Source organism: Corythoichthys intestinalis, chromosome 9 (genome assembly GCF_030265065.1).
Source record: "Corythoichthys intestinalis isolate RoL2023-P3 chromosome 9, ASM3026506v1, whole genome shotgun sequence".
Lineage (NCBI taxonomy): Eukaryota > Metazoa > Chordata > Actinopteri > Syngnathiformes > Syngnathidae > Corythoichthys > Corythoichthys intestinalis.
Window position 1 is genome coordinate 1,079,721 of NC_080403.1, and position 20,451 is coordinate 1,100,171.

At 38.7% G+C, this 20,451-nt stretch overlaps 1 protein-coding gene across 2 annotated transcripts in view; it reads left to right on the forward strand.

Moving 5' to 3' along the window:
* The first annotated feature begins 3,491 nt into the window (after window positions 1-3,491).
* LOC130921947 (casein kinase II subunit alpha) overlaps window positions 3,492-20,451 on the forward strand; it is a 39,100-nt gene continuing 22,140 nt past the window's right edge. For both annotated transcript variants that reach the window (XM_057846335.1, XM_057846336.1), the window contains exons 1-7: window positions 3,492-3,641; window positions 8,128-8,390; window positions 8,470-8,581; window positions 13,878-13,979; window positions 15,122-15,172; window positions 16,290-16,349; window positions 16,450-16,533. In XM_057846335.1, coding sequence (XP_057702318.1) covers window positions 8,290-8,390; window positions 8,470-8,581; window positions 13,878-13,979; window positions 15,122-15,172; window positions 16,290-16,349; window positions 16,450-16,533 — 510 coding nt within the window. In that variant the 5' untranslated portion in view covers window positions 3,492-3,641; window positions 8,128-8,289. The remainder of the gene's footprint in view (window positions 3,642-8,127; window positions 8,391-8,469; window positions 8,582-13,877; window positions 13,980-15,121; window positions 15,173-16,289; window positions 16,350-16,449; window positions 16,534-20,451) is intronic.

A 20,451-nucleotide genomic window follows, 5' to 3' on the forward strand; every position in this document is an offset into this window, starting at 1 on the left:
CAGAAGTGCCCCTGTTCCAATTTTAGCACAAAGCATGTTAAAGATGCACAATGTAGGCTTGATGGCCAAAAATGGTACTGTAACTAGATCAAAATACAGGTAGCCCCCAGGTTACGACGTACTTGACTTACGTGATTTCGAATGTTAGTCTCGTTTGTTTTTTCTTTCTTTTTCTATAATGTTGACTTTTGTTGTTTGATGCTTGCTTTTATCTTAGCACAGGAAGCGTATAGCAGGTCGTACGAATGGTACGCGAGTAAGAGTGCATTTACACACAAAGAGCAACGTATTTGCACACACGAAGAAGAGTGCATGGGCACACATGAGGAAGAACACATTTGCTCCCACAAAGAAACCGTGCAGCCGAGTGAGAGAGAGAGGGGAAAGATTACAGCTGAAATTATTGGTTGTGAAGCATCCATAGAGAGAACACCTGAATATAACACCTTTTGTACTGGTTATTGTGTGTTTTCAATTGTGGTCGAATACATGAGGCGAATTTATGTGAATGTTTTTGATGATGTGCGGACGCTAACTGATACATGCTAATCGTTTGTGTGGATTATTATTGCGGTATCAGCAGGTAGTTATAAACGCAACTCTGAATTGCTGTCATTGAAGATGAATTGATTTAATTTAATTTTCATTTTAGATTAATTCCGTAAGTGTTGATGTCATGAGCAGTTGAATAAAGTCAGCAAATCACAAGGTCTAGCTAGGACTTCGTTCCAACATCTTGGCGAGGACAGTACAAAGATGTACAATACATGTTTTTGGATAGTTGTTTTGAGATGGGGGTACTTAGGGGTATTAAAGGGTTAATTACGACTTACGCGGAAATTCGGGTTACGCCGCCAGCATAGGAACGGAACGGAACATGTTACCCGGGGACTACCTGTATTGACTAGCACAAAATGCCCTCCCCGTTCGGGTTGCCAGAATACCGCTTCACATTGGAGAACCTCCAGGAAAAGAAGTGGCAAGCGACGAGTTCTCTGCAGAAGGTATATCTTTTTTTTAATTTTCATGCAAGATGTTTTCAATGTAATAATGGTGTAGCGGATTATGTCGTTGAGTCTCGTAGCTCGCTGAGTAAAGTTCGTGTTGCCGTGTTCGGCCGCTCGTGTCTCATCACTCTGTTAACTCTGGAGTTGCTGTGCCGGAAACGCGCTCGACAACAAAGTTATCCCCCCGGAACACAACATGCCCCACACAAGTTCCCGAGGTGAATTCTGTTAAGAAGTCGTGGTCACTACAATGGCACCATTTAGTAATGATACGAGGTCCAAGTTAATTTATGTCAACGTGACCGAAGTGAGGGAGGTAGGGCTACTTTTCTCAGTGTAGAATTACACTGGCAGAAGAAATATATCATTTGGTAATGCATTGGCAGCATTCACAAAGAAGATTTAATTCCTCCAACCAGTTAAATTTCCATTACCGACTCAATATATACACTCATAAACACTTTAGCTTTGCCCCGGTCAGTGGCTCCACATGCTAAATAACGTAGCACAACCACGCCAAATGAATGCAGATCCTTGTTTTGCTTGAGTGGTAGACATAATCCAGACAGTTTGTCAAAGTTGGCACAGCCTTTGTTTGTGTAATTGCAGCAAAAGGCGGACATACACCATATTAATTTTTGAAAATGTTTTTAAGGTGTCTCCATTATTTTGTCCAACCCCTGTACATCGCAATACAGTATATCGCAAACTCCCAAAAATCACAATGTAAGTTTTTTCCAATATTGTTCTTGCCTGGCACGGCCAGACTGTTCTCCCTGTGTTTTTCAAACACTGAGAGTATAGTCTGGGACCCAGCCCATTAACGGCCTCTCAGGCAAGTACAAAATCAATCGACAAATCAGATTCGTTTATTTGCGTGACATGTTCTTAACGAGCAACGTCACTCTTCCGCGTCGGAAGTCGTCTCCACAACAACACAGATGGCGAACAGGAGAGCCGAGAATATGTTCCAGTCCACGGTAAAATCAGTTTTAAATTACCAAAAACACATCGACACAAGTCATTGACAACAGTCTGTCTCGCGCTAGCCATGTTGAATAAACTCCGCTCTCCTTGTATGTTTACTTCCACGTGCAAGTCCCTCGTCCCGCCCGTCGCTGATTGGTCCACTCCGCTGTCTGTTTGCTGTGGCTTGCTCCGCTCTGGAAATTTTATCTGCTTAATGGTGGCCAGACTCAATAGCTGGAAAAGCGTTGAGTCTGGAGTACCAGGCTAATATTGTTCAGCCCTAATATGGTTCAAATTTTCAACATTCGCATTACAAAAGACACAATTATTTACATCAAAACCAAATATCAGTCTTTAAGAAATCCTTTGTTGGATAAATTTCGTTCAAGATTTTGAATTGAACTTCTTTTGCTTTGGGAGGCATCGGAAATGACACATACAGTATATGGCGAAAAACACACCGGGGACTTGAAGCTCCGCTCTGAGACCCCCACTTTAGCCAACTTTCAAAATTGTCCGATATGCATGTGTGATACATCATTGTAAAGCTTAAAATCTCAATTTTCTGGGGGAAGAAAATTTTTGAACAGGAGGGCATATAAAAAAATGTTTTTAAACAGCAAAAGCCTATCTGGAGGTGAGAGGACGCGACAGCAGAATTACAGATGCCATGACTTTAACGAGATATGATCGAGTACTTACCTTGTTTCGATCCAAAAACTCCTTGTATAATGTATCACTGAGTGTCAAGACACAGCTGTGAATGGCCACAGCTGGATTTTTGGGGGATTTTATGGGTGAAACATGGTAACATAACAAGGGTCGCGATGCAGAAATCGCAGACATCGAGGAGTAATTGAGATTTTCTTTTTCATATATTTACCCTTTGAAACATTTTTTTTTTTCAATTTTTCTTTGTTTGGATCGATTATTTATCATCTAACATACCGGAGAAATTGCGACGGTTGCCAAAAAAAAAAAAAAAAAAATACAATTAAGCAATAGTTATGAGGTAGAGATCTGTGACTTTTTTACAGACGCCACTTTTTTCATTGTGACATAATTTGTTTAAAAGTTTAAAATATGTGAGTGAATAATTTTTTAAAGTCTTTTTTTTTTAAACAAAAAATGAGACATCAATTGATGATTCTAAGCTAAAAAAGACAGACATTTTGAATAATAAATATAATTGCTGAGCTTCTTTTTATGGCTGGGTTGAAACGAAAGCGGTTGAGCAACGTCTGTAAACGGGGGATTTCAGGGTAAAACGGACAAATTGAAAATAGTTCGGGGACTTCATGCGCCACGAATCTGCTATGGCAGCATATAGACATATTGTTCTATCAAACACAACAGTTGTTTTGGCTTTAAATACAGCAGTTTCTTTTAAAGAGGGTGCAAGAGCAGAACCTGCTTTTTCAGCCTTGTCTGTGATTTCAGCCATATATTGCGTATATTTTTTAACATACGAAAGAGTATGTTTGTCCCTCTGCAGTTTCCGTCCCGGGCCATAGTGACGTAGTGGTCTGGGTCCACCATATTGTCTCTGATACAGCAGAAATCTCACATCAGAACGTACATACCGGCGACGGTCTGAAATCTGACCATTTGGATTGACAACTCATCTTCAAGGGAAACATTTCGTTCGTCTCACTGACCACGGGGGTAAATATCTCAAATATATTGCTGATGATATAATATAGTGTACAGTGATGGCTAAAACAAATTAGCTTCACCGATTGCTAAAGCTAAGATACTAACGTCAAGGGTCCGCCCAACACGGATGAGTTAGCTGCACTCTCTGCTAGCAGTAAATCCAGCCAACTACGGCAAACATTTCGCAGTCCATTATATTGTTTTTTTCTGTACGAATAGTCTTAGCAAACAGCAGAAAATAAAGCAACATTAAAACCAAACACACGGAGGAGATGATGCAGTAGATTGGTTTTTAATTCAATATTGATTTTCTCATTGACTGACTCCGTGGATGTTGTCCAATTTTTGGTGATGAACATACAGCACCTAATTGTTTGTTGTCTGAAATGATGATTTTGAGATTAAGTATACATGCAAACGACATTGTTTTAACGTAATAGGTCATGATTCTGATTCATATAGGCTAAGCTTGTCAAGTATTATATGTAACTGCAGGCAAAGGGCCATTATAATATGACAACACATTTCCTATCATTTGCCAAATAATATCATAGTCCTTGAATGACATGAGACATCCCAGAATCAAATGTGTTCAACTAGGGAATGGGGTCGACAACGTTTTCCACACAGAGCCATTTGGACCGGTTTCTCACACGAAAAAATGTACTGTGAGCAACTATACAACTTCTTAGTAAAACAAGAAAATTGTATTTCTCCAGAAATTGCAATGGTAGCTTTGCTGTGATGGTTACTATACCAGGTCACTTCCTGTTGATTTTGAGGCAACTCGGACTTTCTGTAAGTATCTGGTCACTTTTTGTTGATATTAGAGCATTTGGGGTCACTTCCTGTACATATTGGGTAATTTCGTGTTGACATAGGGATTTCAGGGTCGGACCCTAATTTGCCCCAATGGGTTGGCAGCGCCTTGCATGGCAGCAGCACTATTGGTGTGTGAATGTGTGCGTGAAAGGGTAAATATGTGCTAATGTAAAGTGTGTAAGGCGTGTAATGTAAGGCATGGTAAACATGTAGATGAATGTGATATATAAGTGATCTCTATTTACCATCCTGTTGATTTTGAGGCATTCCAGGGTCGCATCCCGTTGATTTTGAGGAATTACAGGTTCACATCCTGTAAATATTGGATCACTTCCTGTCGATTTTCACGCATTTTGGGGTAGCTTCCTATTGATATCGGGTCACTTAAGTTGGAAATCAATAGGAGTGAACGGTGCTTGTGCCACTGAACTGAATGGGGAATACGGCCATTGGAAATGAATGGGAAATTTTGGTCATTAGTAATGAATGGGTATGTTTGGGCAATTTTCTTTCTAATTTTAATTTTTTTTTTTTTTTAGTAAAACCGATAAAATTTTTGTGCCCCTTAGCGTCCTGAATTTTTGTACAAATTTTGTTAAATAAGTTTGAAATGATGTGATTTGGACAAAAACTGTAGGACAAATAGCGTTTTAAATGTCACTTTTTTGTCAAAAAACAGCCTTTCTGGGAGAACAATCTATTTGGGGTATCAAACAAAAGACAGCCCGCGTCGCATGACAATTCTGGTTGTTTTGGTATATGAACGGTGTCTTTTGGTCAAATAGTTTTGGCTGGGTGGTGTGCCGAAGAAATGCCATTGAGGGGGAAAAAAGGAATTTTATAGATCAAGGGTCCGCAACCTGCGGCTCCAGGTGGCTCTTTTATCTTTTTGCTCTGGGTCTTTGTGTCGATAGCAGTTAATTTTCAGTGCCATTGACAATGCTGGATGCCCAATAATCCTTCCCATGTGAATTTTAATGCATTTGTCACTAGTAGACATCCAATCTATTTGGAGTGGGTGAGTGGCCTCCCACTTCAAATGGATTGGACGTCTAAAAAACTATCAATGGCAGGGACTGAGTCTATCGTGGATGCTTTGACACAAGAAATAAGCTAGTTATAACTTCATTTTAACGGCAATGCATTGACTTTGATGGGAATGTCGCTCCTACCAACATGGCCACCCTGAAGCCATGCTGGTATGGGCGGTGAAAGGGCTTTTCATGCGTCTAGCCGTCTACCATGAATTGAAATGAGTTTATCACTAGTAGACTTCCAATCAATTTCAAATGAATTGGATATCTTTCACTTAGGATGGCAAACAATGAGTAACCAGTAGAGTTTTCAAACCTACAGTAATTGTAAATTTGATAATACAAAAAAAATAAACTATTTGGCCCTCAAAGGCAAACTATAGATAAACACAAAATTGTGTGTTTTTTTGTTGTTGTTGCAGTTCATTAAACGTTAGATGTCAAAGGGCTCTTGTGGCTCCTGGTATTTTATTTTTTGGTGGAAGATGCTCAAAATGGCTCTTTGAGTATCTAAGGTTGCTGACCCGGTATTGACAGTAGCTTTTGTATTACATGCAAAGCTATCATCAAAAACACTACAGGTAGTCCTCGGGTTATGAACGAGTTCTGTTCCTATGCTGGCGACGTAAACCGAATTTCCGCGTAAATTGGAATTAACTCTTTGAATACCCCAAAATAACTATCCAAAAAGTACCTAAGTATTGTTTTTTTAGTTAGTGATGGAGAATACACTGCCCTCTGGTAGTAGCGTTAGGTCTGGACCTACCACCTTATATGACTGAGAAGCAGACTCAGAAGTCCGACTGCATAAAGGATAGCTGCGCTCTGGTTTGGCCCACATAAGGCTGTAAGTTGTTTCAGCTAATATGTTTGTGTATACATTTGTAATGAAGTTTACAGCTACAGTTTGTGGAGTTACGTGTGAGCGATTTGCTAAGAGAATTGTAAAAACGTTAGCATTCGTAGCATTTAAAACAGCCAAATTAGGCTATATTTCCTACTAAATTTACACATTGATCAGACTCTATAGACATTGAAACACCAATTGTTTTGGGTCACGTGTTTTATTTTTAAAATGCGTGTGGTCGTTTAAAAAGCACAATTGCCTTGTTTGTTATCTGTAAAGCTGAACAACTTAACATATAGTGAGGACAGAACACATCTTATTAATAAAGTAAAAAATAAGAAATAAGATACTGTTAGGTACAATAAGGAACACTTTATGACCCCCCCCCCCAGGGGACTAGCTGTATATGGTTGTATTGTTTGTTTTGCTTGCATTTATGCTAAACACGAACATGGTTTAGCAGGCCAAAAAAACATTCTGTCTTCTTATTAAGTTTTTGGAGAAAACAAAATTTCACTTCTCCATGCAACAAATTACCCAAAATGTAACATTCAAATGTAATAAATTGAAAGCGCAAGCTTTGACGTTAAAAAAAGGTAAACCACAGTCAGCAGACACACCTACAGCGTCTGAGACCTGACTGCAACCTTATTTTGTTCCATTTCGAAACTTATAATTAGTGACAATGTGACAATACATCTAATGGTGATAGCTCGATAATTTGCATCCCAAAAGGTTATCGATCGACTCGTGCCAAGAATCAATGTGTCGTTTTAAAAAGGAACCAACAGGTTGCTGCCAAAAATTTCTGCTAGAATAGTGTCTGTTAACCCATTGGCTGCCATGGACCACGCTAGACGTCCAGCTCATTTTAACCGGGAGGGTTGCGAATGACTATGGGTCACTTCCTGTTTATTATGAGAACATCCCAGGTCACTTCCTGTTAATTAACTTAAAATCAACAGGAAGCAACCCGTAAATGCCCCCAAATCAACAGGCAGTGATTAAAAAATTACCCAAAATGTTCTCATTGACGGTCATAAACGTCCATTCTATTTCAACTGGGAGGGATTGGCACGCACCCTCCCACTTCAAACAGGTTGGAAGTCTATTAGTGATAAACCCATTTCAATTCACAGCAGAAGGATGAAAAGAGCTTGTTTTTCTATTTATTAGTTGTATTGTGGGATATTTTAGGATTTCCTTACCCATGTATGTATGATAATTGTTGCATCGTCACATCGTGAGATAATTGTTATCGCGAGGCTTATATCGCAAATTGTATTGTATCGTGAGGTGCCCAGAGGTTCCCGTAACCACCAAACACTGCCACGTTGCAGGCTATCGACACATAAAATAAGAAAATGTCACGAATTGTGAAAAAATAAACTGTTACGCAATTTGGGCTCATGCTCGTCTCGTCACAAGAAAACTGGCATTCGTCACGTTATGTTTTAGTCTCCCAGCTCATTTTCGTCTCGTCATCGTCATTAAAAAAAAAAAAAAAATTGTTGGTCGATGAAATGTTTTCGTTCTGGTCATCGTTGAGATAAACAGCGATGAAATATTTTGATTAGATACTACCTCGTCATAGCACTCAGTTTTTATTCACGAATTGTTCATCATGTCTACTTTTTTAATACGGTTTGTACAATGTCTGGGGGTCGCTGTCAATCACAAGAATTAATAAAGTACAACTAGCAGTAGTAGTTGCAGTGAGAGGCTCAGCTAGATGAGGAAATAACAAAAGCACAAATCATGAGTAAATAATGATTTTTTTTTTTCTTTCAAGCAACGACCACCTGCCCCTGGTGCCCCCTCCCTTGTCCTCTAGTAACCCCTTCCCCATTCCCCTTCCCTTTTTCAATCAAACCCTACATCCCCAACCCTCCCTTAAACCCATCCTTTTCGGCTGCTGAGAGAACCCTCCACCCACTCTGCCAAGCTGTCGGACATGTCAGGACCTGTGCCAAGCCGGGCCAGGGTGTACAATGAGGTCAACACTCACCGGCCGAGGGAGTACTGGGACTACGAATCCCACGTAGTGGAATGGGGGTAAAGTGCTTGTTGTTGATTTCATTGCATTTTTTGCATTTTGCGTTCAGATTTTCAACCCTTTATGATCTATTCGCAGCAACCAAGATGACTTTCAGCTGGTGCGAAAGCTAGGCCGTGGCAAGTATAGTGAAGTCTTTGAGGCAATCAACATCACCAATAATGAGAAGATTGTCGTGAAGATCCTCAAGGTAAATAAATCCAGAAAAAGATGTTGATCATTGATTTTAGCTACCCCTGTTGTTTGGGATTCTGAACATTTAAAGCAACTCTTGGTAACTTTTCAACCTTGATAAAATACTTTCATAAAATTTGCTGTCGACTAACAAGTACCGGTAGTTGAATGACACCTTTTTTATATCCTGACGGGGTCTGTATCGCTTTCACCGGCACTAATTAACTTTGAGGAGGGTTGCAGGAACCATTCCAAACAGAAAAACTAAAAATGTGCTGACTGCTTTACGGCATACGTCACTTCCCCAGATGGCAGAGCAACAAAAGAGACAAAAAGTTTTGTCCGAGGAGACAAAAAAAAGAAAAAGGGATGTTATCAGGATAAAAGGACACTCAAGAATAAACTCGCTCATGGGGGGGTCGGAGGCTCGGTGGGGGAATGCGGTACAAAATCAAATGTTTCAACATCGTCATATAGGATTTTTTGCCACAGCTGGATTCATTACCTCATGGAAAATGGTCTTCCTAGGTCTTCCTTAAGGCAAAACACTACCGTTTTTGTCCACCTGCGTCGCTTAAATTAAAGTGTTGTTTTAAGTCAAAATAAAATACAGTAGTGTGCAAATGTTTGGTCACCATTTTTCATGTCGCTACTTAAAAAAATATCTGTTTGTGCTCACGTGTGGTGCTACTTCACATTGTAAATAAATATACAGGTGGTCCCCGGGTTACGACGTACCTGACTTACATGATATCAACTTTACAACGCAGGAGTCTCGTCCGTCATCTTTCCTCCATTTTTTTTTTTTTAACAATGTTGACTTTTGTTTTGTGAGTCATGCTTTTATTTTGGTGTAGAGCAGGTAGTACTTCCGCATGCAAGTAAGAGAGCATGTACACATGAAGAAGAACGTATTTGCACACACAATGAAGAGTGCATTTGCTAACACAAAGTCGTGTGAGAGAGAGGAAAGATTACAGCTGCATGCCTGCGCGCACATTTGTTGCATCCACAAAGGCAACACCTGTATATAACATCTTTTTATTTTGCGTTTTCAATTGTGGTTGAATACTTGGCGCAAGTATGAGATTGTTTCTTATGTTGTGCGGATACTAACTGATACATGCTAATCATTTGTGTAGATTTTTATTGCTGTATCAGCAACTAGTTATAAACGTAACTTTAAATTGCTGTTATTAAAGATGAAACTCATTTAATTTCATTTTTTATTTTAGTTTTATTCTGTAAGTGTTGATGTCATGAGCAGCTAGCTGAACAAAGTTGGCGAACCACATGAACGTCTGACATCGTCATTCCGGAGTTGAGCTTGCTAGGACTTAGCTCCAACATCTTGGCGAGGACACTACAATGATGTATAAATACATGATTTGGATCGCTATTTTGAGATTTAGAGGGTATTTAGGGGTACTTAAAGGGTTGATTCTGACTTAAGCAGAAATTCGGGTTACCTCGCCAGTGTAGGAACGGAACTCGTTCGTAACCTGGGGGACTACCTATATAGCGAAGTTTAACAATCAGCAATGATCGTATTTCTGGTATTTTGTTTTTGTGTGAACATATGCTCGACATTGTTAACAGCACACTACTATATTACCGTATTTTTCGCACTATAAGGCGCACCTATAAGCCTTATATTTTCTCAAAAGCCGAAAGTGCCCCTTATAATCGACCCACTTAATATATGGACCAATATTAGTTAATTTTTATAGTTTTAAAATAGGCCATTCATTGAAGGTGCCCCTTATATTCCGTTGATTTTTATAGAGCAGAAAATACTGTAATTGCCAGACTTTCTGGTCTGAAGTAGAGGTCGACCGATATGGGATTTTCAATGCTGCTACCGGTGTCTAAGAATATTTTCAGCTGATTGCCGATATCCAAAGCCTATTCTGTAAACCGATATTTGAGGCCTATATAATTTTTTTAAAGGCACGTAGATTATGAAAGGCAGTTTTAAAAAAAAGTTGGTGTAGTAAAAGCCTACACCATAGCGACGAGAGTGCCACCTCTATCTTTACAATGTGACTGCCATTACCACTCCCATCTTAAATGGATTGGACGTGTGTCACTGGCAAAGGCAGCTATTAACTGTTTTGTTTTGCAATACTGATGCTATTTAATTGTTAAATATAGATGATAGTCTTTCTTTCCCCATTAAGTGACATCTAAGTAATATTACACAACATGCATTCTTATAAAATGCATGTAAACTATTATAATTAACCAGTCTGTCTATACTACCATTATTAAACAAGATGTACAGTGCCTTGCAAAAGTATTCGGCCCCCTTGAATCTTGCAACCTTTCGCCACATTTCAGGCTTCAAACATAAAGATATGAAATTTAATTTTTTTGTCAAGAATCAACAACAAGTGGGACACAATCGTGAAGTGGAACAACATTTATTGGATAATTTAAACTTTTTAACAAATAAAAAACTGAAAAGTGAGGCGTGCAATATTATTCAGCCCCTTTACTTTCAGTGCAGCTAACTCACTCCAGAAGTTCAGTGAGGATCTCTGAATGATCCAATGTTGTCCTAAATGACCGGTGATGATAAATAGAATCCACCTGTGTGTAATCAAGTCTCCGTATAAATGCACCTGCTCTGTGATAGTCTCAGGGTTCTGTTTAAAGTGCAGAGAGCATTATGAAAACCAAGGAACACACCAGGCAGGTCCGAGATACTGTTGTGGAGAAGTTTAAAGCCGGATTTGGATACAAAAAGATTTCCCAAGCTTTAAACATCTCAAGGAGCACTGTGCAAGCCATCATATTGAAATGGAAGGAGCATCAGACCACTGCAAATCTACCAAGACCCGGCCGTCCTTCCAAACTTTCTTCTCAAACAAGGAGAAAACTGATCAGAGATGCAGCCAAGAGGCCCATGATCACTCTGGATGAACTGCAGAGATCTACAGCTGAAGTGGGAGAGTCTGTCCATAGGACAGCAATCAGTCGTACACTGCACAAATCTGGCCTTTATGGAAGAGTGGCAAGAAGAAAGCCATTTCTCAAAGATATCCATAAAAAGTCTCGTTTAAAGAAAGCCATTTCTCAAAGATATCCATAAAAAGTCTCATTTAAAGTTTGCCACAAGCCACCTGGGAGACACACCAAACATGTGGAAGAAGGTGCTCTGGTCAGATGAAACCAAAATTGAACTTTTTGGCCACAATGCAAAACGATATATTTGGCGTAAAGGCAACACAGCTCATCACCCTGAACACACCATCCCCACTGTCAAACATGGTGGTGGCAGCATAATGGTTTGGGCCTGCTTTTCTTCAGCAGGGACAGGGAAGATGGTTAAAATTGACGGGAAGATGGATGCAGCCAAATACAGGAACATTCTGGAAGAAAACCTGTTGGTATCTGCACAAGACCTGAGACTGGGACGGAGATTAATCTTCCAACAGGACAATGATCCAAAACATAAAGCCAAATCTACAATGGAATGGTTAAAAAATAAACGTATCCAGGTGTTAGAATGGCCAAGTCAAAGGCCAGACCTGAATCCAATCGAGAATCTGTGGAAAGAGCTGAAGACTGCTGTTCACAAACACTCTCCATCCAACCTCACTGAGCTCGAGCTGTTTTGCAAGGAAGAATGGGCAAGAATGTCAGTCTCTCGATGTGCAAAACTGATAGAAACATACCCCAAGCGACTTGCAGCTGTAATTGGAGCAAAAGGTGGCGCTACAAAGTATTAACGCAAGGGGGCCGAATAATATTGCACGCCCCACTTTTCTGTTTTTTATTTGTTAAAAAAGTTTAAATTATCCAATAAATGTTGTTCCACTTCACGATTGTGTCCCACTTGTTGTTGATTCTTGACAAAAAATTAAAATTTTATATCTTTATGTTTGAAGCCTGAAATGTGGCGAAAGGTTGCAAGGTTCAAGGGGGCCGAATACTTTTGCAAGGCACTGTATGTAACCTTCATTTCACCAGCTAGCCATGCTAAGCCATTGCTAACGCGAATGCTCTGCTAATGGGCTCCTACCGTCAGTCAGCCGCAGCCGCAGTTGCCATGCAGTTGCCTGGTCAAATTTTTTTTTAATCGGACGATATTGGAAAACAGTCCTTAGATCGGCCGGCCTCTAGTCTGAATGCCATGTCTCCTTGCTGCAATGTTATGGTTTCATCTTAAAGTCATATTTTCATGGACAATTGTAGCAGCTAAACAGAGAATCCCACAAAACCATGTTGACTGTCCTTGAGCCTTCTCGCGAGTTGTCAATCCCATGAGAGTTACTAGGGATGTCTCCGGCTTGATCACATGATCGGAAATTGGGCCGGATCACGTCATTTTTTGAAGATCGGAATCGGGTGAAATAGATCGGGGGGGTTTTCAATGTATTTTTAAGTATTAACCCAGTTGCTGCCATTAATAGCGATAGACGCACGATCAGTTTTGATTAGAGGTTTTGGCAGTGATCGTTTGATCAGATTGGATTGATTGGAACTTTATCATCGTCAATGGCAGTGTATGAATTTAGGGCTACAAGTAACGAAATAATCCAGAGATACGATTAGAGATGTCTCCGATCTGATCATGTGATCAGAAATCAGGCCTGATCACGTCATTTTTAGAAGATCAGAGTCAAGTGAAAAAGTTTGGGTTTTTAAGAATACATTTTTTTTATTTAGGGCAACAGAATGAATTAGAATGTCGTTTAAAAAAAGTGTGTTTTTTACTATGCAACATTTTTGGAAGATGGTGGAAAAAGAAAGTGGAAAGATTTCTTTTTAATGGCTACAAAGCAACAAAATAATCAAGATGGACAATGATATTGTCAGAAGAAACAAAAACATGTAACAAATTATTAAATGGATGAATTGTCTTCGTATCTGATCGGTACGCGGTATCGGCAGATCGTCAAAATCTGGTGACTCCTACTCTGGTGCAAAAATATGTGATCGGGACCCTACTGATTACTCCTGTTTTTTTTTTTTTTTTCAATGCAACCATTTTATCAAATTTATTTACTATTGATATTGATCACATGTCTATCATGACGTGTAGTTGACTTGCGTAGCTACGACTTGCATGACGTATTAGGGTTTTCATGAATGCACTTGACTATGTTTGACTAGTCAGTGTGGATTGAATGTGATTTTTTTTTTTTCCATTGACCAAACCGTTATCCGAATCGGGGACAACATGTCATGCATGCCAAACCGAGGCATGTAATCTGTACAGACCATGGATTACTTTGTCATCCATTAGGCCACATTTTAGCTGTAGTTTGATTCCACAAACATTCACTAAATTTATGTCCCATCAGCCTGTGAAGAAAAAGAAAATAAAGCGGGAGATCAAGATTTTGGAGAATCTACGAGGAGGCCCTAATATCATCTCCCTTATAGACATTGTGAAGGACCCTGTGGTGAGTGTACAATTTTTGATGAATTACAAATGGCACAGTAAGAGTCAAATCAATTATACTGTGGACCTATTATCTTGTCACCATGTATTGGTGCTGATGCTGCTCATTTTTACACTTAGATTTCTTTTTTAAAAAAAAATGCAATTATTGACAAACTACAATAGCTCCCAGGTCCCTTTGCCATCACATAGCCACGCCTTAGTGAAATGTATTAATTCACTGGACGAAGTTCCAGGCAATAGCTTTATGTTCTCGGTGTCTTTTTGAGCTCCTCAACCTGTTATGTTTAAAGTGATTGGAGTAATGGAGGACTGCAACTGCCTAATGAAAGGTCTTTCTAAAACCAGATAGAAAATAAATGGATAAATATCTTGATTAATTGCAAAATAATGCTTTTATTATTTTTTTCCCTGCTATTCTTTAATCCAGCTCAGCAGATTGGACATGCAGACTGGTAAATCTCAGTGTCTTTGTAGGTTGGAACAGTTTTGCGGATATTGAGGCAAATCAGGCTATTATTTTGCTTGTGGGTTCATACGGTTCCGCTAAAATTTGCCAAAAACCTAACCCTATTTCTAATGGAAGAAATTCCCATTCATTTCCAATGGCCTTATTTGCAATTCATTTCAATGGTACAAAAACTTCCATTCACGTCTACTAATTTCCAACCCAGACCAGAAAAAATCTACATTGTCACACCCAAAAACATATCTCTATTAGTGGTTGTGATCTTTAACCAAAACTTCCCATTAAAACCCATTTACCTTCAACTGGCCATGCCACTGGCTTTCATGTATAACCATTCCAATGACGGCCATAAACATTCATGCCAATGAGGCCCATGTTTGTCAATTCCATTGACAGCCATGTACTGTATGTCGAGGCCATTGATGCCGATGAACGTCAATTCTATCAACGGGGTGACCCAAAATGCCCCTTAATCAACAGGAAGTGACCCCAAAATGCCTCTATCAACAGGTGACCCGATATAACAGGAAGTGACCCCAAAATGCCTCTATCAACAAGCGACCCGATATACCAACTATCAGAGCAAAGCTGCCATTGAAATTTCTCCATAAATTGCATTTTTTAGTGTGATGTAAATCACTTTGTGCTGAAATTTGACTTGCCTTGTTTTTCAGTCTCGTACACCTGCCTTGGTTTTTGAACATGTTAACAACACTGACTTCAAGGTGAGGAATTTATTTTAATTAGTGATATATTGCTCTAGTTCAGTCCTTCTCAATTAGTGGGGTGCAAGGTGATGCCGGGGGGCGAATGTGACCTCGGGGAAAAACTTTTTTTGCTGTACTAAATTAAAGTGTAATTGCACATCTGCTCATTGGGTGGCAGTAGCGCTCTCATTATTTAGTAGAGTAGAGTTTTAGCAGTATTTTATAACCAAACGAGCAAAGAGCAGCCGATAAGTGCTTTGACGAGGAAAAATGGCGAAACTTATGTAGCGTTTGACTTCACTTTTAATACAGCTTTAAATGCAGCAGACCATAATGTTTACTTTGTCAAAAATGTTCACAACGGACATTATGATGCCAAATCAATTAAGACGTAACTTAAAGACATTAGACCCCAATCACATAGATAAGGCACTTGATTTTTTTTTTCTGCGAAAACATGCCGAATATTGCCAATAATCGTCCCGCTTTGTGAGTGTTGCATCAGTAAACCAGCAAGCACTGTTAGCTTTATATAAGGTGGCATACCAAGTTGCTCAGTGCAAAATAACCCCACCATAGCACAGCTGATACTGCCTGCAGCAAAATTAAATACTGTCCCTCTGTCCAATGACACTGCTTTTTTTGCCCTATTATTTTTTTTCTCTGACAAATTGTTTGCCATATTGGCATATTGTACTCTGAGTTAATGTTGCTAATACATTAGAAATTATTATCTGATGATATTCGATTTTTTTCAGTATCAAATGGTAAAAAAAAATGTACCTTAAGAGTATATGTTTACAGTTTTGAAGTGACTTTTTATTTTTTAATTCGGTCATATTGATGCACTTTGTCTTTTCTGGTACAAACAAAACAATTTTAATAAAGTTATACTTTATTGTAAGTTGATCCATATGACTTTTTCCTTTAATTTTAACAAGGACACAATGTTGTGCAGAGGTGTACTTTCATAATAAGTACAGTGACAGCAGAGAGTTGGGGGGGGAGGGGGGCGCGAAACGTTTTTGTCTTCCTATGGGGCGTAATAGAAAATAATTGAGAAGCACTGCTCTAGTCATACAGTCATTAACCTGTTTTATATGAGTGGCACTGATGACTTTGTTTTGATTCCCAGCAATTGTACCAAACTTTGACCGATTATGACATCCGGTTCTATATGTATGAGATCCTTAAGGTGAGTGAACCTTAAATTGTCTGCTCCAAACAAACCTCTAGGCTCTGTTTTCTTTCTAGATGATCCGTTGTGAAAATTGATTTGTAGCTCTTTTCAATAGGCCCTGGACTATTGTCACAGTATGGGAATCATGCATAGAGATGTCAAGCCACATAATGTGATGATTGATCATGAGCACCGCAAGGTGAGTTCTTAAACACCTTGCAACCGATGTATTTCTTAGAATATTTTTTTGAGGGGGGGGGTCCTGAAAAGTTGGTAATGGATCGTTTTGCAGGTGCAAGGCTTCCATTGGGTTTCCCACAGTTCCTTGAAAATTCTTAAAAGGCATTGGATTATTTTCAAAATAAGCCTTAATTGGCATTAACATGTCTAAAATCCAATTTTCAAAAATTGTAAAAATGTGAACACATAACTACAATCAGTTACTTAAACAAATTGTGTTTATCATCCTAAATATGATTACTTGTCACCATACTCAAGTTTCAAGTGCACTGAAAAGTCACTATCATTGCACTGCTAATGCCACAAGATTGTCACATGAATCTCATTAAGTAAAAATGTTCTCAGACATCTGTCTCATTCTAAGTACTGCATATGAAATATTTGCAGTTACATTATATTATATTTTTGCATTGTTACATCAAGATCTATGCACAAACTGTCATTTGCACACATCATATCAAGTCAGCCATCTGCCGCATCCTCTGAGTACTTTAAATTGTCATATATGCACTGTTATATTACCACTACATCTCCACTTGCTGCTAGTCACTTATTCACTATAATCCCAATCGGTGTACACTTTAAACTGTGTTTTCATATTGGCCATATTGTACTTTAAAAAAAAAAAAAAAAATTATGTGGTGCAATTTAGGGTGAAGCTTTAAATCTCATTGTATTCTGTGCCATGACAATAAAGGCTTTGTATTTTGTTTTATTTTATTCTATTCTAGTCTACATTTAAAACTAGGGCTGTCAAACGATTAAAAATTTTAATCGAGTTAATCACAGCTTAAAAATTAATTAATTGTAATTAGCGGTTTGCCGATCCGCAAAGACAATCGACAACTGGGTCGTCATGTCAAATAATCCAGGCTAGTTATGTGTGATTTTCCGCTTCGAAGACTTTGAAACATCACTCGGTTCGGGTTAGCATGTCGGCTAGCTGTCACGTCTTCTGGTTTGTTTACATTCTCCGAAGCTGGGGAAGGGAAATGAGTGACATAAGCCGATTTAGGTGTCATAAAATATCGTTCGGGAGGTGCGACAGTAAAGGTGAAGCGAACAGTTTTGACCATTATGGAGTAATTTTGCCATGTTGTCCTGAATAAATGCATTTTTATTATTTCATATTCCATTCAGCACAAGACTGTTATTTGTCATGACCATGCCATTTATTTAGCATAAAAAAAAAAAAACTTGGATAAAAAGAAAATCCTGTAAAAATATTGAAGTAAAGAGACAGAAACAATGACATCTCATTGTATTCTGTGCCATGACAATAAAGGCTTTGTATTTTGTTTTATTTTATTCTATTCTAGTCTACATTTAAAACTAGGGCTGTCAAACGATTAAAATTTTTAATCGAGTTAATCACAGCTTAAAAATTAATTAATTGTAATTAGCGGTTTGCCGATCCGCAAAGACAATCGACAACTGGGTCGTCATGTCAAATAATCCAGGCTAGTTATGTGTGATTTTCCGCTTCGAAGACTTTGAAACATCACTCGGTTCGGGTTAGCATGTCGGCTAGCTGTCACGTCTTCTGGTTTGTTTACACTCTCCGAAGCTGGGGAAGGGAAATGAGTGACATAAGCCGATTTAGGTGTCATAAAATATCGTTCGGGAGGTGCGACAGTAAAGGTGAAGCGAACAGTTTTGACCATTATGGAGTAATTTTGCCATGTTGTCCTGAATAAATGCATTTTTATTATTTCATATTCCATTCAGCACAAGACTGTTATTTGTCATGACCATGCCATTTATTTAGCATAAAAAAAAAACTTGGATAAAAAGAAAATCCTGTAAAAATATTGAAGTAAAGAGACAGAAACAATGACATTTTGCCGCTCTCTTCGTCGCGTTTTCCTCGTTGTGAATAGTTCCCTCTCGACGGGCTGACTGGTCCTTCTCAAGCCCTTTATATAGCTATTGGGGAAAAATACTTGGATAAAAACAATATCCTGTAAAAATATTGGAGTAGAGAGACTGAAACAATGACATTTTGCGGCACTCTTCGTTGCGTTTTCCTCGTTCTGAATAATTCCCCCTCAATTGGCTGAATAGTAAAACCGATGAGCCCAGTCTACCGCTGACGTCATCCACCTGTTGGGGACGCTAAAGCCCTATAATGGTAGGCGTGGCTAACCGGCAGATTAAAAGACTAATTTCTCGTCATCTGCGCTTTGCTGAATTGTTGTATATAGTCGAATCGTCTCAAAATATGATTCTAATTCACATAATAATGCCATTTAAGACTTTTTTTCTCGTGTCGTATGCTTTTTAAGTGTTTTGTAGACGAGCAGTAGTATTTTATAGTCTATCCTTTGACTCACTGGAAGCCAGTGTAGCGATTTTTAAAGGGATCCACGGATAGAATGACTTGCAGTTCTATAAAGATTAATGTTATAGTAATTTTATATTAAAACCCCCTCTTAATGTTTTCATTTTCATAAAATTTGTAAAATTTTCAATCAAAAGTAGAGTTAATATAATAATAAGAATAAGAATAACAACAATAAGAATAGAGTGACCAAAGTCTGAGTAAGTTTTATGTGTATTTTGCATAGCTATTTTGATTGGCAATGCCAATTCTCTTTGCATAGTTGTTTAACTGTGTGAGAATAGGGCCTCATTAATACAGATTGAAGTGGCTTTCTTTTTGTGAATTTTTTTTTTTTTTTTTTGAGAGATAGGAATATTATTTTTGTTGCGCTTTTACTAAATGATACTTATGTTTGTTGTGAAGGAGTTGCCGAAGCTTTTTCCAATAAACGGCGCGGTCCAATGAACGCCTGTGTCCACTCGCCTTTATAACATACATATCTCTGTACATATCTTACCCAAAATACAACAAGAGACACATAATTGCCACTAAAAGAAAGTAAACTTACAGAAATATGTGTGGAGCACAAATAGCACTGCAACAGCCTAAACGTCTCACAACTACTAATTCTCCCACTAGTAGGAGGAATAACATTAGTATGGAACGGCGCTGCCCCCAAGCGGCTGGTGGCATTCTCTTCACTCTCAATGTGCATAAACGGCGTCGTTGTAATCTGTTTGAGGCAATGCGTGAGCGATCATTCCGTGCATGTGTTAATTGCGTCAAATATTTTAACGTGATTAATTAAAAAATTAATTACCGTCCGTTAACGCGATAAATTTGACAGTCTATTTAAAACTCATCCTATCTATGGTTTCTGGGAGCGATATGGCGCCAATTTTGTTGGTTCTTATGAGATCTCACACAAGCGTAACTGAACAGTTGCTGTCAAAAATTATGTGAGAATCATGTCATGATTTTTCTGTACTGGTAGATGACAACATTAATTTAGACAGTTTGTTGTAGCAGCCTAAGTTGAAGTAGCCGACAGATTACTGACCTCTGGCAACCTGGATGCAGACACAGAACTGAACACACAGAATCAACTTTTACAGGCTGACAATCGGGTTTTTAAGATGGCAAAATATATTGACAATAATACAGAAAATCTGTCTGTCATGATAGTTGAAAGCAGAGGTCAAGTCTATGCAGAGGTTTACATAAACTGTGCAAAAAGACAACACTTTTTTCTCAGTGTCTTGAGTTGGTTCAGAATTAACCTCTCCTGTTGCAGATCATTTAGAAATACCAAAATTAATTTATTTTGCTAAGTGGCACAATAATTAGAGAATATTTTAGATAATTTGTAAAATCGCTTTCTTCAAGGTCTAAAATTTTCATCTTTTTCCTTTGTATTTGGCAGCGATGCCTTTCAACTGCATGACTTGGTCAGTACTCTGCTGGAATTCTGACTGATGTAACTAAGTTTGTTGTTTGCCTTGTTATCACACGCCTGTTCAGATCCCGGCTTTGTAATGGCCACACCAAGACACT